The sequence below is a fragment of the Athalia rosae genome, chromosome 1 (assembly GCF_917208135.1).
Source record: "Athalia rosae chromosome 1, iyAthRosa1.1, whole genome shotgun sequence".
Lineage (NCBI taxonomy): Eukaryota > Metazoa > Arthropoda > Insecta > Hymenoptera > Athaliidae > Athalia > Athalia rosae.
Genome location: NC_064026.1, coordinates 32,057,542 through 32,076,500, shown reverse-complemented (window position 1 = coordinate 32,076,500; position 18,959 = coordinate 32,057,542). Strand labels below are relative to the sequence as shown.

Below are 18,959 nucleotides of genomic sequence, written 5' to 3'. Positions count from 1 at the left end.
ATTCGCTTATACGACACAAGTATATCCGTCGAGTCGCGTTCATTATGCATCCGATATGAAATAAAAGTCAGCGATTGAAGGGAGTTAGTCTTTGCGATGATTATCGATTCCGCAGCAATTATGCTCATATTGCGGGGTAAAGGTCGCCGCTTGACAACTTCGTTAACATATTTTTATTTTTCTGCAACGTACAGACATATACGTACGCACGGGTATACGCATATTAAATACACGATATACTTCGACAAGTGAGTATGAGATATTTTATAAAGTGTCGATTCAACCCGGGGATCGAGTACTCGAATTGAAAAAAAATCACACCTCTTGGAATCAGCCGAGAACTTTGTCCTAACATTCCTAAAATCATACGCAAAAAATATTACAATCTACGCGATGTGGGAGGGCGTCTGGAGGGCACACGGAAATCCATTCGATGTTACGACTTGTTACGCGATACAGAAAAAACGGCATTATTTTTCACACGTGGCTGCTTTCAAGATGCTTTTATAACCCATGAATATTGAAGAGAATACAATACAGTGAGAAGAGTTTGTGCCGAATCTTGTGGACGTGGAATTACCTGTACACGACATATAATCTTGTACGCAATACCTAAATATGGTTTCGTTGCATCATACAAGATTTGAATAATACACAAACGCTGAAGTTCTGATCGATTCACACGCAAACACAAATCAACCTCAATAATCGTCCGATCATTTTAATTCCGTCGTCTTAATTTTCATCATTTCTTACATCCCCTGGAATAATCTTCTTCTAGCTCTTCAAAATCGTAAAAAGCATAATATCGTATCTCATTATCGCAATCGCGGCTAGATAACTTGTCGCAACGTTTAACGGTTTCAGCGTATTACATAATTTACAATCATTTTTCAATTCTTATCCGCTATTTGTATGGAATTTTATTCGTCATAAGCGAACGATTATAATTATCTTAAAATCAATCAAATGATACAACAAATGTTCATGAGTAGATTCTCAATATATTATATTTTACAATATTCATACATATTATATATCTATAATATGCACACTAAATTCTTCAAATGATATTTAAAGCTGTAAAATGCACTTGCGTAGTGCCTCCTAACCTAGTTAAAAATTACTATTCAATAATTGAAACAAATAAAAAAACAAAAACAAAAAGAAGAAATTTTGAAAAAAAAAAAAGGAAAGACGAAACAGAAATTTGCGAACAATACAGATTTAATTATTATAACGGCCGTCGATTATCGAAAAAATGTGCTTATAAATATAAATTCATTTATTTTCTTCAATTTCCGATTTCGGAGTAGTATAATTAATTATATGTATAAATCTACATGTCAATCATGCACGCATGTAAAGGGTAGGCAGCTATAGTTAACTATCCGTAGTCGTGAGCAAAACTTCAGGGCCAACGTAGGACACTGAATGAGATAACGTGCGCACAATTTGCGCCCAAAATGGTGCGCGCTCAGAATCATATCAATTCATCGCAATCATCAATAATTTTTTAATGATTCAGCAAATTTTAACGCACGATATATTTTGTTACAGAATCCTACTAGATGTTATACACACATCAATGGCAACGTCTCAGATTGCGTAAAATTGAAACACCCTGCTATTGGTCATTTATGTTCTTTTATGTCTTTTTTGTTGGCCTTTTCTCATCATAAAAAATTGACGCATTCCGTACATCTGATTCAATTAATTACACTTATAATGTAGCGATAACAACATGGTAATATCTCGTAGATCTATTTATACGGCCCTCGTATATTTTCTTATATCACGCAATAGCTCCTTTTTCTTCGCTATAGCGTTCGGAATTTGAATTCATTCCCGACGTATCTGTATCTCATTTGTTCCTTCATCAGTCGTAACCGCAGTTTGAATTTTACAGATTTCAGATTTCAGACATAAAAATCAAATCGTACAGACAATAACATTTTTAAGGCGATCAGACAAATGTGTCCAGGTATAGAAATATTACATCGACATCTGGTGCCAGAACGGTTTTAGTCACAACTCCAGAATAACTGGTAAAATTGAATATGTGTAACAGAAGGTAAAAAAAGCGTGGCAATGTGGAAATTTAAGGACGACTAAGCTACACAAGTCCTCAGATCGAAGAGCAACGTGATTTTACTGACTGAAATCGTTTGGCGTGAACGTCAACGCGCATTTGGAAATTTGGTTTCCTACTTTTGCTTTATATGTGCTCGACTATCGTTTTTTCTCTTTTTTCTCGTTCGTTTCTTCATTCACTCGAGAGTATGAAAAATTCAATAATCGCGAGCCGATCGATGAGCCGAGATCGAATCAGGCTTTTTTGAATTTGTCATTATGTGAGATTTTTCCATTGGCATTGGTTCTCTTCCCCTCGATTTCGTGCGGGCTCTTAGCCTTCTCCTCCGTAGGGCTACCTGACTTCTCGTACGCTTTGTTGTAAAAGTCAGAAAACATGAAATAGAAGAACGCAACGTTTGGAAGTATTATGAACATCGACCATTTCGGGTAACCGCAATCGTAAAGGAGAAGCTGGAAACTGTGGACGAAAGCGATGCAAAACTGACCCTGGAACAAATCGACAATACGTGAGAACTTGGGTACAAATTGTGATCGCAAACACAGAGAATCATGTCTAAATTTTTAATCACCATCTGCAAAGTAGTGATGTATTTCTTCCACCAGAGATAAGCCTGGTATTGCGGCAGCATCGCAGCGAGGAGGTAGTAGCTGTACATTATTATATGCACGAAGCTGTTTATCACACCTGTGAGGGTCGTACAAATCGTTAGAAAATCATAACAACCGATTGAAAAACAAGCTTCTCTTACCGACGAAGGTTCCGTGTCCCCCGGGAAGATATTTCGTCGCTCCCCAAGCGGCCAACGGCATCACGGTGTGGTGATACATGTGCAAGAAACTGATCTGTCGTTCCTTTTTACGAAGAACGAAGAAGACCGTGTCCAACAGCTCCGATAATTTCGCTAGGAAATAGAAGTAGACGCCCCTGGCGACCTAAGGAGATCAAAATAACATTTGCATCGTACGTATAAATTAACGGTAAATGCTCTACGTAGATCTTCCAACGTTCGTATTCAGAGTCGAGCCATAAACAGCGAAACGATATCGGTAAGTGGGACATCGAAAATCGACGTATTAAAAAGAAAACGCAATGGAACATGAAAGCTCCGGAACTCTTTTACGCGCGTTCTTTGTATTTTCCTATATTTTCTACTTCGCACCATTAATTGAATCATCATACCGATCGAGATCTTAAGCTGAGACGTAATTACGTTCAAGTATACCGGACGAGGGAACGGTAATTGATAATAATTGCGTACGAGTGTTTATCGGTTTTTACCGGAGAGCATAATTGCACGATTTACAAGGTGCTTTCCTATCGCTCCCCGGGGAGTTTTTGTTCGTTTGGATTTTTTATGGTTCCTCGCGGCGCGTGTGCGCCTGTGGTTTTCCTTGCGAATAAATTGAATAGAAATTGTTGCGCTCACCCGCCGAGCATGCGGTGTATCGGAGTAATCGACCGGTTCGCACTTCCAGCTATATTTCGTCAGCCAGGCAGCGTCGAGCCCTTCGTAGAACAACCATGAGCTGAGAATGACTTGGAGCAGGTTGTAGACGATGAGTACATTTTTCAATTGATAAGGTTTCCGATGTTCCATGTGTCTCGGGCCCCAGGAAAGCACGAAGTAGAGGTAACCGAACATTATACTCGCTCCGGGGACCGGCGAAGACATCAGGAACCAATCCTTCGTCCTTGGATCTGCGAACGGCGAGTAGAAATTAATGAACGAATGAAATTATCAATGCCGATCGTATTCCTCGTCTCCGCGATATCGCATCGAGCGAAACTCACCGGCGATATCGAAGAACAAGTGCTGGTAAAACCGAACTACGGAGTTATTGTAGATGTTTGACATCTCGGCGATTGAGGAACCTTCGCTGGCGTTCATTAGAGGTCAAAACTGCAAGCAGATGAAAAAACAAAGATCAGACAACAGCTGGGTCGGAGGGATCGAGATTATCGGGAATCAGCGATCGCTCAAATTTCGGCAGCGTGCGGGTATATTCACATTACGTCCGTATATTATTATCTAAACTTTTCCTCCGACCTAATTGTACGTACGCGTACGTGCACAGCCCAGGTACACTCGAACGTACGCTTTCTCCGAATCTTCACGTCATTTGGGTATAAAGAAAGAGAAAAAATATCTGCCTCCTAGACACGTGAATCCGCCATTATTGTTCAAGCGTTAAACATTACGAGTACCTCGAAAATTGTTTGTACTAGGTGAATAACTGCGATATAAGTTGCGGGATTCTCACTGAATCTTTCACCGAATGGGCATAGCCGTTCGTCGTTATCGGAGGCAGTCACGCATTTTGTTATGGCACGAAAGCGAATAACTGCTTACCGGAGGTAGACAAGAGTTAACGAACGACCGAATTGTCGAATAGATATGGGGAAATTTCAATTTTCGTCTCCGGGGGACCGGCTACGGTGCGGGCAAACGAAGATCGCGAATTCCGGGCGGATAATAATTATCGGCAGAACGAATCAGCCTTGAATAATTGTAGAATCATGTACCCTTGACAGTGAACATCGAGTGTTGCTGCACGGTAGACTACGCAGATGATCGGTGAATAATTTACTACATTCAGTTACGAATCCAGATAAATGTTTTATGATCGCGAAAAGGTGAGAGTCGTATATTCTTGTTTTGAGGCGTCTCGTTTTCCTGGTCGACTGGTCGCTTCGTCTTCTTCTTAATTTTCATCCATGTTAATTCTCCTCTCTCGATTATTCCGATATAAATGCCGAGATCCAACACACTTTGGACAATTTTAATCGGCGAGAGTTCCTATTAGAAAGGTACACTTTGGATATACCACGCTGCACGACCATAACTTGCCGCGTTAACTAACGAACCACTACACCTGACCACCACCGCTACGTCGATCCATGCTGATTCGGATCTTTGTTAAAAATTGAAAGTCCTCGTGCGAACGATTACGACTTGATCATTGAATCGAGCATTAATTAAATCCTCGAAAATAACTGTATCACGACCAAATGATCGATACCATTCTCGCCAATCCGCATACCCGACCTATATATGCATCCGCGGAACTATCGTCGTTATTCTGATGCCCACGTGCCCCGCGGTAACAAAAAAGAAGTAGACCTTCATGTTTGAAATATTTAGAGCATCGGCATCGCGACGGGTGATCCAACGATAATCGGCTTCCGATTTCAACGAACGACTTTGAGAAATCATCCGAAGTAAATTACGCCTCTCATCGATCACAAAAAGGAACGTTGAAAAAGAACTCTGAATCGACGGCAAAACATTCCAACTGACGTCAAAAAATATATGGGTGTGCTCGTAACAGAGGTGAGTAGAAAGTGATGAAAAGTCGTCGGAGGAAAAAAAGGTAGAGAAAGAATTGAAAGATCAAGAAAAAATAAAGGCGGAGAAAAAAAATTTCGTTTCGCAACTAAAATGCGAGAGTAGAAAACGCAGTTGCTCGCGTTACTCTACACTATTACGTAGGTAGCGAGACGCGGTTACGTACTCACATACGTACGTAAACGTATCCGTGCAGGATAGAGTAATGACGCGTACATACATGTGCATCGCAGTAACGAGCGTATGTATTTATATATATTTATACGCAACCGATAAATCCAAAGGGTGTACGAAGTTTGAAGCGAAAGCTCGCGACCGAATTATCGGAAGACAGTGAGTGCGTTCCACGACAACTCGGTGAATTTTTCCAGAGTCACCCGATACGTCGCTACCGTACTCGCAACGTATTACGCTTCGATATCCGACACACGTTACATATACCCGTTCGCGTCTAAACTTTACGACGACTATATTTTTTCAAACTGTATTATGCGAGAATATCCGTACAGGTATATAAGGTTGTGTCTCTGAGATGTCGTGAATTGCACTCGCACGCTTATGTGCATACATACGTACGTATGCGGCTTTCGTAACGTCGATTAATATTCGCAATAATTTCAAAGAACGAACGTAAATCTCAGTCGGATTCGTCATATATATTATGTCGCATCGGTGCGACGAATAGAAAGTCAGAGATAATAGGTGCGAAGCGGGAACAGTTTTTAAATTACATACCCGAATCATTTTGAAATAACGATTCGACGACGAATCGAATTTTTTCACGGTGCAAGTTCTTCGGATATCAGATCGTACGTACGGGTACATGGCCTCAATGGGTATAAAATTGCGTTGAAAATTAACCGTTGAGTAACGAGCGCATTGATAATTTACAAAAGTGCCTATGTACGGGATCTGCACCGTGTAGTAAAACACATCGCGGTCATCGGACTTTCGTACCTTCGTAAAATCTGCCGCAGACACACGATGAAACATTGTGCAATTTTAATGTGAAAGGATTCCCAATTTTTTGACACTCGGTAATTAAGAGTTCCGCTTTCGTTAATTATTTATTTATTTTCTCGTTTTATTCGATCATTTGTTATTCTTTCTGCGTCGAGAGAAATTGTCTATGAGCTGGGTTTCGATTTGGGTGAATGTGATTATTATTTTTTCAGATGCAACCGAAACTTCGCCGATTGTGAGAAAAAAACCGTACAAGAGGATATTCCGCTTGAGTTCACCTTTGATAGCTCGGTCGAAGAAACCGTGAGTTTAAACCGTTGAGATGCGAAGACCAAGTCCCGTTCGTCAAATGAGGACGTGAACTCACGTGGAGATTGTTTTACACATCGAAGATGTACCAAAAATTGAAATTCATCCCTATCGCTGGGCATCTCATCTTTGAGCAAATAGTACGACAGTCTGCGAAGCAGGTACCTAACGGTTCCTCGTACACGGCGATTCATTTTTGTGAGAACCGTTAGATTATGCAGCATCGATATCTCGAAAGCGCGGCGGTTTCGCCGGAAAAAAAAAGAAAAAAAAAAAAAAAAAACGGTACTCGCTAACCCACAGCCAAGCGATTTATACACCTGTCAAGATCGTCATAAACCGTGTCGTGGCTGTACGTGGATCATGTTCCATCCGGCCGATTCAACATCTGGATCGACGTGACAGCTGATAAATCATCGGAGAGTGCGAACGAAAAAGGAATATTAATCTCGAGGCAATTAACGAGCGTTTTCGGCTCTTGTTCGGCTACCTGCCGTTGAAGAACGACCTTCAACGGTTTCTCGAGTACCCCGAACCGCTTTAATCGATAAAAATAGAAAAGAGAAGCGCACCGCGCAAAAGTTGAGAGAGCCGAATCAACACAATAACAAAAACACGGCGGCCGACCGCGCGTACAGGTTTTGAAATTCATCCATTAATCCATCGGTGTTTGGTAAAAGTAAAATTTCTTTACCAGGACGCCTCTATAAGTTCACCCTAGGGCAAGACCTTCCATGTGTGAAAACGTAGATTATAGCGAGTACTCGAACGGCGAGTACGATGTAGATCGTTAGAAAGGCTATCCCTAATATCTGTCGATCTCTCGTTTCATTTGAGATCTCGAGACGACGGTTGATCATTATCTACGCACCAATTCTCGCTTCCGGATCATCCGAAGGCCAAAGTGGTCCGATGCGGTAAGGGCTCGACACTCGGGCAGGCCTCGTGTACCTACACCTCGGTAAACGGGTAATTGAAAATTATCAGAAGCCGTAACTGCTTTCTACGGATCGGTATTTCCTCAGGTCCTCTCTCTCTCTTTCTTTTCATTTCTACTCGTTCGATACATCCGCGTCTCGATCGTGGCCCGAGGGTAAATTGTGCAGGAAAGGCGGAACTCGCTGTACGGTCTCACCGTGCCGCTTCGAGTAAGCTTACCTCGAGGGAATGGGACCGCGAGATGAGGTTTGAGAGTAAAGGACCGGCTTTTATCTGGGTCAACGTGTTATTCACGGGACTCATCTTATTTCGCCCGTTACGTGCGTTAGACGAGATTTATCGTGGCGAGAACGTTGCGCGTGTGTACGATATTTGCCGCGCCGCAACCTAAGACACTGCCGTACTTGACCTTGAAATAATTCGAGTTATTTTTACAATTGGAATATCTGTATCGTTACGCTCGTTGCATCCCGTCGACGGTCGAGGCGGAGTAAAAAGTCGCGCGAGTGTTGAAGAAGTCGGGGGATTATATTCCGCAAATGCGTCGCTACTTATATTGTTAGTAAAATCGAACGATCGGCTAAAATTATTCCATTACGTGCGGATGGAAATGAAACCGGTTCCCGTGCATCGGATCGATCGTACGAGTAAATTGTCATTTTTCGAATCATCATTTGCAGTATCTTTACTCCCCCCTTCTTTATTCGATACCGCGATGACCCGCGACGCGAGGCGAACACGAGACTTCTTCGTTCGACGACAATTTCTTCTCTAACCTGTATATTTCGTAACTGTATATCATTTCCAGTACAAATGACGCCAGATATCGGTTGACGCGTATAAAATGAGCGTTAAATGAATATATTTTTAATCACTGCCAAACTGGTTGTTGTGCGTTATTTCATAGATTTCGCTCGGTGTGTTAAGGAGATTGATTTCCTAGGAGATCGAAGAGGCTGATTTTCAGCCGGATCCGAAATCTGCTGGGGACGTGTATAATTTATTAATCAAAAAAGGAGAGGTAGTCGCTACGTCAGAGTTTGGAGATCAGTTGGTAACGGGGTCGCCTCTGTAACACCCCCTTTCCATTTTTATTTCGCTTCCGAAACGTGATTTTTGACTCGTCGATTCATCGAGGAGAGTTAATTACGTAAATGACAGGTTGTCTACGTCGTCTCCTTACGGTAGTTGACATTATAAGGTCATAATAGCTTTCGCTTGTTTCGTGCACCCGGCGTCAGAGTCCCGCTTTTTACCACCCTGGATCCAACGGACTTTCGTACGGGTATTTGCTACTAGAGAAGGTGTCTCGTACTCACAAGCACAACTCGAATTACGCCAACTTATACCGCAGAGATCGTGCTCCGCTATGTAATGCGGAAGAATTATTTTATTTATTTTTTTCTTTCTTTCACACCCTCGCCCTTGCACCCGCCCGCCCGTCCGCCGTGGATCCGATTACCAACCAGCTACACCGCGTACCGTTCGATTTATCGCAGGTAGAAATTTATACCTATACGTTGTACGTGTGATATATGAATTATCCTGCCAGGTCTTTCTTTTTCTCTCCTTTTTTCGTCGGCGAACGGAGAGGCTTCAATTTTTTCCTGCGCGTGCATGACGTAGAAGCTGTTCGAAGAACCGAATTTCGAAAATATCGCCGACGATTTGGTTTTCCGAACTTCCAGAATCGTTGTTTGTGCACCAACCGATTTCTGTGGAATACACAGGTGTACGACCGTGGCATTAAATTTTTTTTGTCGCCCATAAATTTTGAAAATTAAACATGTGGAAACGTAAAAGTCGTTACTATAACTATGTGAAAGCAATTTTCATGGTTCTTGCATGGCGTATATAATAGGAAAAAATGAACGCGCACGGCGTTTGAATAACGTTACAGCATTCAAAAAACGAAAAAAGGTAGAATGGCAGGAATTGATTAATTCCGAATAGCTCGTGCGTGAATTAATCGTCGTAATAGGTACGCTATAGTTTCCGTATTCGAACGCAATTATAAACAATACATCACGAATGCGTGTAACGAGATAGCTGCCGCTGCATTCAGCGGCTCGCATGCATACGTACTTATATTTACGTAACGTAAGATCTCGACGACGATTTTTTCTTCTTTTCACCTTCTCCCGCTCCTACGGAGAGTTGTTACGCGCTATTAGTTAAATATCTCCTGTGTATCGGCCGGCATTTCCTGAAATTATTTTCTCGAGTCGCTCGGCGTCGATATTTTTTTATTTTTTCTTATTTCAATGATTTTCAGATCATTCACCGCTGTCCGAGATATTCGCCGCGGATCCGATTCCGCCTCGTCTGCTTGAGATCGAGGAGCCCCTCTCCCGTTAAAAGACGCGAGGTACGCGAGTGTGTTTCGATGTGAATAAATACATAATCCGTAGGTTGAACACATACAGAGCCGAGTCTTGAAGAGAAATGGTCTGAAGAAAGCGTAACAGGAAAGCAATATAAATATGCGGCGTTACATGAGCGCGAGCTGGCTGAGAGTCGACCGACCTGACCGCTCGTGTCCCCCGAGGCAACGTAACATGTGTGTGCTTTTTATCAACTCTTCGAGGCGAAAATCCGATGCCTCAGCTGTTACCCAGTCGCGATCAGGGAGGAGTACCAAAAACAAAAATCCTTCGATTTCGAGTCTTCGCCAGCGCACCCTGAGGGGTTTATCTCCTCCCCCTCCCGACGACGGTTCGCCGACTTTTCATCCACCCCGTCTTCGATAGGGTTACGGAAGAGCGGTGCGGTCCCGACCTTCGAGGTATTCCTCGTCGTCGCATCCCATTTAACCCGTCGATAATTCGTAGATATAAACCTACAGGTACTCACGCATTAACAATAAGTTGTACTCGTGTGATTCGAGTAATTCGCACGGGCGCGAGACTTTCGAATTATAATACGACCGTTGTAGTAACACAGACGTGATATTATGGTAGGCTTGGAATTTTTTATTTCATTTTCATATTATGTTATAACCTAGTATTTTTTGACTCTACTTCGCGCGAGAAAACTTTCGCTGCAGGCCTTGAACCGTACTCGACCGATTAATCATATCGTACGCCCAGTGAATTGGGATCAACTATCCTCCTGGCTATATTTCACACGGACATAAAATATGCATGTAATTGGAACATGTGCGTATCAACGGTTCACGCTACACGAGTAAGCATGTAATGCGAAGTTGTAGTTCCATTCAAAAATTGAAATGAAACGAAGTGGAAGGAACCCATCCGATTTTTTCCGAGCGAAACTGAAATCGCGACCGCGGAGCCGATAACGCAAAAAAAAAATCGATAGACAAAACTTACGGATAAAACGCAAGATGAGAAAATGATTCGGAATGTTACAAGGTTTATAAAAATTGGTTGAAAACAAAAAAAAAGTAAAAGTGTCAGTCGTTTAAACGTATCTATAAAGAAAGGGAACGGTGAAAAATGGAAAAAGAAAAAAAAACCGGTCCAACTTTCGTGAGAACATACGATGACGCGTGGTAAACCGGAACAGCTGATGACCCTCGCGCAGAACTCAAATTATCATCGGAGTGCGTATAATATCACAGCCGTGGATATAAGTATAAGAATGTCCGCGGACGATTTCTCCAATTTTAAATCACACGCGTATACGTCGAAAGTATAGACAAATTATAACCGATACCGCGGAGCTTGACTGCTTTCGTTTTCCAAATATAATGTGTCTGGAGAAAAATACCAGACTACAATTGAAATAGATCAAATACAATAGTAGCGCAGGACGACGAAGAAAAGAAGCACTTAAACTCGTACCGTTCGTGAAAAATCGGTGATGAAGATCGTCGTCTCTTCGACGCCCTTATTGACCCCCCGCACGTTTTCTATCCGGATAAAATTAAGTGTGACACAATTCGTGAATAAATTACCGATAGAGTTTATGTAACGATCAGGTATACTCACATATTGATTTTATGTAAAATACGTCGAGAACTCCTTTTTGGTGATCTGCAGCGGGCAGCTCGATACAGAGATCACTGTTCCATATTAAATCGGCCGATCGAAATGATTTCCTCCCACAATTTATAGTTAAAAAATTTCGATCGAATCACCTCAACTGTTATGCGTCGGGTATTATTCGTTTTCCTTAATTTTCACGACACACCCCTTTCAAAACTCGGCGACAAAATCTACGTCGATACGTCTGGGTATATCGCAACCTACCGACGATTCGGCGAGAGCTTGCGAGAACTGTAACCGATTTGAAGCGACGCGCGCGATTCGCATGGACACGATCAAGGAAATAATTATGTATTACGATCGGGCAAAAAAAAAAAGAAGATACGGATCCTTTTATCGGTCCACGATCTACGGAGTCTAATCTACGAAAGTGGACAAAATTGGCGAGTTCTCTGTGCTTTCGGACGCGGATTATTCTTCGTGTCCACCCTTCGAGAGCTCTCCGAGCCTTCTACCCCCGATAATCGTCGTGCGAACGAACTATCTGTTGACGAAAAGATGGATGTAGGAAAACGTCGACCGCTGCACCATAGAAACAATACTCGTTAATCGACGTCTTGAAGGTAGTCGGCGTACAGTTTGCGCCGGTACGCCGTCCTATGCAGGTGTTTCTCAAGAACTGGGCCTTGCGTCTCGTCGGTGACTCTTTGCCCTGATGCGGAATGAACTCTGGAGGTGGTAAAATGGAATGGTATGGCGTGGAAGTGGGTCTTCGGCGGTGGGGTACGACCGATTCCTTACCTCTTAGGACCGCGAGTCTTTCAGAGGCGAACTCGTCGGAGCCGCTCTTACCTCCTCCGACGGTGGGTCCAGCACCACCACCACGACCAGCGCGTAACCTACGTACGTACGATATTAGCTGTCGCGTTTGCCGTTGGTCAGGGTTACGTCAGACTTAGAAGAAAGTTGTATAATATCCTTTCCTTTCCCCAACATTAACGAACCGCCCCCGCGCCCCCACGCCCCGCGCCATCCGCTCTTTCGCACCCTTTCTCCTTACATATTCCCGTAATATTATATTGCCGCCAATTTTATAAATCCGTACGATGCATGTGCACCTGGTTCAACTTCCCCATTTGTTACAAACGTATTACGAGAACCCACTTACGACTCGAGCGTACGAAATCGGGTAAAAGCGATTCGCTGCAACTCTAACCGGCGCGCGTTGCGATTCCTTCGACAAAAATGGTAATAATAACGACGAGGATAATAAAGGTGATCATTTGCGACTCGGTCTCGTGTCACATTGTTCGCACCGCCTGGACGCGATGTGCGTTTACCTGAACAAATGAATATTGCGAGAGTAATGACGATGGTTCGATGATTGAAGATGAAGGGTTGAGAAAAAAGATATTTGGCTTCAAAGTAGAAATGTAACGGCATTACTTATTTTTCATTTGGTGGATGGGTTCAAGGTTATTCGAAGGTCGGCGTAGGTTTTTCAAATGAAAAAGTATATTTTTTTCACCAGTTTCACAATCTACGAAAAAAAACGACAAACTTTTGTTCCAACGATTATTCTGTCAGACCTATCTTTTTTTGAACATTTTTTTTGAACAGAGTTTAATGTTCAGACGTGAGTTGAGATAATGGTTCATCAACGATTCCCATGCATAAATGTGACCTACCCTGTATAGTAGGATCAAAGGGAGAGGAGAGATATTCCGGTCTACTTTTCGTTATTGTCGGAGATGTTCGAATATTTGAAGGACGTTTCATTACCTGTTACATGTTGTAATTCATTTGTTGGTGAATCAAAAAAGGTAGGTAACGGAGATTAAAAATTAAAAATTGTATCGGAACGTTCGAGATTTAATATTCAAATCACTCTGGAGAGCGTTCCGGTTTCAAAATCATCGCTTTTTTGATCATAGAAATCGTCTGAATTTCTATTCTAAATTGAAAAAACAAGTTTTTTCGATGTACCTGATATAATTTAATCGAAATAGCGGTCGGAGAATCGAATGTCGAATCTCTCGCAGTTTTCAGGTGCGGACACTCCGATGGAGAGGACTTCGAAGGTAACGTAAAATGGTCAGACTCGCAACAGGGCTAAATGTATCGATGAAAGTGTGATTGATGGCTTCTTTTTCATCGTAAAATCAGTATAAAAAAAAAAATTTCGTCGTCTACGTTAAACCGGGCATTACATAGCGAGAGGGTTCTATAATATCATTGGACAATTTCGCGGTATAAATATTTCGAATCCATAATCGCGTATAAAATAGATTCAAAAACGACCCAACCTACTGGGAGCGTGAGGAACCGACCGCTGCTAAGGTATGGTTGGGTCGTTGTCTAGTAGTAGTACGTTACGCAATTATACTTGTTCGAAGAACTATCCGCGTTAAACTTCCGGGAACCGAAGAAACACGTCGACTTACTCGCGCCGACTTACCGGTACCGATTGCCGCGTTGCTCTCGCTTATAGATGCCGATCGGTACGCAACAACCTGCCAGCGAAAGCGCGAATCCCAGGACATGGTGTATAAATATAAATATGAAGGCGCGGTAGGTTAGCCGTATAAGTCGCTAGAAATCTGCGCACCCTTAATGAACTCTGTCGATTCGGTTCCTTTTTCTCTTTCTCCCCTGAAGGATGGAAGCGCCCCTCGCGACGTTACCCTCAGATTTCAATTTGCATGTTGGCTGCATCAGAGAAAAGAAGAACTCAGCTGGAAGGAGGATGATCATTGAGCCATTTTGCAATCAGTCGGTACAAGTCAGGTCCTTCGTCGTTGCTCTCTGTCTCTGTACGTGCCATATGTAGAGCTCTATCTATCTTTTTTGTATTACATGGCAGTGGCATTGCAAAGTACCGATCCATAATATTCAGGCATACATGTACGAAATCACAAAAGCCGCTTTTTCATCCGAGAGCTTTGAGAATTACGACGAACACTGCGGAAACGGATAAAAGCTCAACTCATTGTCAGCGGTGAATTCTGAGAGATCGATGTATCAGGTTTAGGGAGAATGTTCACAGCGCCAATTATTGAAGAGGCTTTGATATTTTTCAAATTTCGGATAACTTTCACTTCTTGGTTTTTCATTTTCGTTCTTGTACTTGGAGTTACGAGTTATGATATTCAGATGTCGCACATGTGACAGTTATTGAAACTGTTCAAGTAATTATTATACTATCTCCAAATTTGGAAATGGTACTACACTCATCGTCGGTCACGATTTAGAATTTCGTCCATTTTTCATCTTCAAAAATAAAAGCTCCATCCTTCTAGCCCGCATCAAAAAACAAACTAATCGGAATGCGCTCTCATTCACTTTTCGACGAAAGCTGGCTCTCTTTGGCTTACTCTGTATATCCTCAGCGAAGGTTTGGCGGAATTTCTTATCTTCATCCTTCCGACTTTTATTCCACTTCCGTCTGTGGCATATCCTGAATTCATGAACCCTCCCCTCTTCCCCGGCGGCGAAAAAAAAAAAACTCTTCAATTCGTCTAAAATTCGAGTCTACCGACTGACCCCTATACTTATGTGAGTATATTATATGGTTCCAAAAGACTTTCTTCTCTGAAGTTTTATTTCATAATTATTTATTTTTTTTTCTTCTCTTATAATAACGTGAGTCGGGCTTTATTAATTCACGGCTTCTCTCCACATCTACATAGCACGGGTGATAAAGACCCGTCGAATCTGGGATGTTGAACTATCAACGTTTCACCGTTATTTCATTCGAAATGACGGTCAACGCTAATTAATTTCCGAATAAATTAGCCGGATGCAACTCGGGTTGCGTATCGCGAGACCGCCAGGCGCCGATCTAAGATAGATCCCTTCCTTACCGAGAGCAAAAAATCCTTTCGAATCGTTGACCGAAGAATTCTTCAATCGAAATTCAAGCGTGTCGAGTATCTCTCGGTACCAACGAATTCGAGTATCGTGTGCGATGTGTTAAGTATAAGCTAAAGTAAAAGAGCAAAAAAGTACGATTAATGATACACCTATGAAACCGTTTAAAACAAATCGGGAAAAAAATGGTAGGGTACCGAAGAAAGATGATTGAGGAACGGCTGTAATACGCATGTTGGAAAATCGTAAACAATAATCGTCATACGTCAATTGTTCGAAATCCGTGTACGTAAGCACGAGGAGATACGAGTAAAACAAAGAGTAAAAAAGTGTTTATCGCAGCGTCCCCGTCAGTAGCGAATCCCATTCACTGAACGGGGTAATTCACCCGTCGACATAGGCATGTATTATTTGTCATGCTCTCTGGATCGGTAATAATAACCGTCTACGTAGGCAGCGGTACGTTAATTACGCTGACCTTGCATCGCTCGGCGAGTACTACTCGTCCACTGCACGATGCACCGATATACCCCAGATTTCTACGCGGTTCTCAATTTTTCCATCGGGTTTCTTGAAAGTAAACAACCTCGCATTATCCATAAATCCTGCGGTGCACTCCTTGCAAATTGTCGTACGCCTCGGCTCGATTCTTACGCAATGGGAAATCGCTATAAACAACCGGCTCTACGTGCAATCCACACCACGAATTTGCTGGGAAAAATCCGTGTCACCATCACGCTTTGTTCAAATGTTCGCGAGACGTCGTCGCCTCGCAAGAAAATACAGGGATCCGTACACGCGCACACGCGTCAATTCATCCTATTCCAATCGTGACTTTTCAGTCGATTTCTTCGCTCATTTATTAAATTTCATCATCTTGGTCGCCGGTCCGCAAAGAATCATCCTCGACCTTCGATTACACCGGCGAAGGATTCCCGCCAATAGATAGATACCTAATTCATAGATGTACGTACGTTGGTTGTTACATTTGCTCGAATCGCTTTATGACAATTTTATTGTACCAGAAGGGATAAGGCTGTGCGACGTCGACTGCGGGAAGCGGTGTAAATCGCGTGTAGAATATAAATGAGAGAACAATACAATGAGAATTACGCGATTACGAAGACGACTCGAATGATACACATATAATAAAAGTTACAAAACCTAAAGAAAAGAGGAAAAAATGACAGAGATTCTAACAACCGGTTTTTTCAAGAACTCTTCCCGACCACCTCATACGTTGTAGTTATACCTATGCACGTGTCTAGATGAATGTCTGAAAATACATGTAGGTTCAATATATCTATGCATGTAGCTGAATTATAAATGAATTTTGAAGAGTGTTAAAAACAGAGTGCGCGGTACAATGAGAAAAGAACCAGCAAAATTATAATATTGCAGAGATTAGGGAAAGAATGTATATTGCCCGCTCACCGACAGCAACAACACTTAAAGTTCAAATCTGGAATTCCCAAAGTGTTTTTTTTTTTTTGTTCATTTTTTCCCTTTTGCGGCTGTTCTCTTGTTTTGTCATGTTTTTCCTTCTGCTCCGTCATCAGCTGTAAAACATTATACACTACGCATACTCTGAGGTATAATGCTTTATGATTATAATTGAAGCGAACTTTGACGCAAATATGATTTCCACTTTCGAGGAATTGCGATTTTGGGTGTAACTCGGAAATCCAAATTTACTTATTGAGGAAAATTCAGATATTTCGATTGGTTCGAGTCGTGGGTCACAGCTGCTGACAGAATTTCGTACATTTCACCTACTGCGATAAGTCAAACGGAGTTGCAAACAATTCGTTACTCGTAAAACGAAGTTCCGCATCCGATCTCATCCACATTGGACATATTTTTTCGGTCGCCAATTATTTTCGCGACGTTTCACGGCGAACGAACTCATCCGATGATACTCCTGAAATCGTATACACCTTAGTTGTAAAATAATAATAAATGTGGCAACGAACCTGGTGAAATAATAGGCACGTATCCATCTATGAATGATATCATCGACGCAAATGCGAATACCTAAATCCGTACGATGTCCTGCTATATCTATATAAGGACCATCGTGTCAAACTACATCGTAGATTATAATAAAAAGTTGATGCGAACATAATCTGTAATTACATTCATATCCCGAGTACGTAATGTCCAGATATTACTTATAGATTTGCCAGGTACACCACATCAACTACGAATCTATTCGACACGGGGAGGATCGAAGACAACGATCGAATTTAATGGCAAGCTGATCTGATTTTTTTCGGACTTGATATTTAAAAAATCTTGAAGCATTCGCCGTGAGTATCGTTCGCATCGAAGTATCATTGGTCTTTTTGTCTTTGCTTTCTCTGTGATTGTTTTTCCGCGTGCCAAAATTAAACAATCGTCCTCCACGCGCCAAATCAATCTTTGCCGCTGCGGGCGAACGTGAAAAATCTATCTCATCGGTATGCAAAAAAGTGAGGTCCGTACGTAACGTTCACGTATAACTCCTCGTCTCCAATTATATTATTAAATTAATGGATTATCATCCGACGTACGGGTGAAATATGAATCGTACGATACTGCGGAAGGTGATAATTGGAAGGAGGAAATGAAATTAATAATCGAAGATAGACGTCGGGTGATTAATTAACACCGCCGATAAATGTTCGCGCGAATTTATGGAGGCGGCCAAGGTTACTTATAGCAACTTTATTGAAAGGCGTTAACGTAATAGCTGCAGAAACTTTCCGAAAATGATATTTGCATGGGCGTTAACGGGGCGGCCGTTTTAAACGTCCTCGAATTAAGATCGCAATGATTTCCGACCGTCGTTTCGTCACGGATGTCAATCGATCATTAACTGCGAACGAGGCGGACACCCGGCCCAGTTAAACCGAATGTGACTAAGACTTATTATGATTATCCGACAATTACAACTATCGAACGGTAATATTTGTCGCGTGTACAAAATTTCAGAGGAATACCCGAAAGATACATCGTAAAATAATGGGTAAGGAATCCATACATGCGGGAGGCACGCGATTAATAAAAAACTCAAGCGAAGCTACGTACGAGCGATCAAGTTGGAACCAACGATTCCTCATAGAATACGATTTCGGAGTATTGTTTCTCGTAATGTTAATCGATCGTTGCTTTACCCATGCTTCTTTTTACGCATCCGATTAAAAAGTTGCCGATCGTTTCTTATACAAATTTTTTTCGCATCGTGCCTTCGAAGGGGAATCATTACGCACACGTAGCAGCCTTCGTTAGACGAGAGCGTGGTAAACAAAAGATCGATCGAATACGCGGTGAAATAATTGTTTCATCGGTGATACGAAACTAATAAGCGATATAGGTATGTAAGTATAAGCGACCATGTGCGTTTGATCCGTTATGTGCGTTATACATAATGTGAATATGCATTACACACGTACGTTATACGACACGAATTATAATGCAGCTTCGATGTAGAAAAATTTAAATC

General features: G+C 42.0%; 1 protein-coding gene across 1 annotated transcript; it reads right to left on the bottom strand.

The window, feature by feature from the left end:
* Positions 1–984: 984 nt before the first annotated feature.
* On the bottom strand, positions 985–12,318 carry LOC105691612 (elongation of very long chain fatty acids protein AAEL008004-like). The gene is made up of 6 exons (XM_012410220.3): positions 11,609–12,318; positions 3,890–3,998; positions 3,525–3,796; positions 2,847–3,030; positions 2,667–2,782; positions 985–2,583 (listed from the first exon to the last, which is right to left on the bottom strand). Exons 2-6 carry the CDS (start codon positions 3,984–3,986, stop codon positions 2,329–2,331), a joined length of 924 nt encoding a protein of 307 aa, XP_012265643.1. The 5' UTR covers positions 3,987–3,998; positions 11,609–12,318; the 3' UTR covers positions 985–2,328.
* Between the last annotated feature and the right edge of the window lie 6,641 nt (positions 12,319–18,959).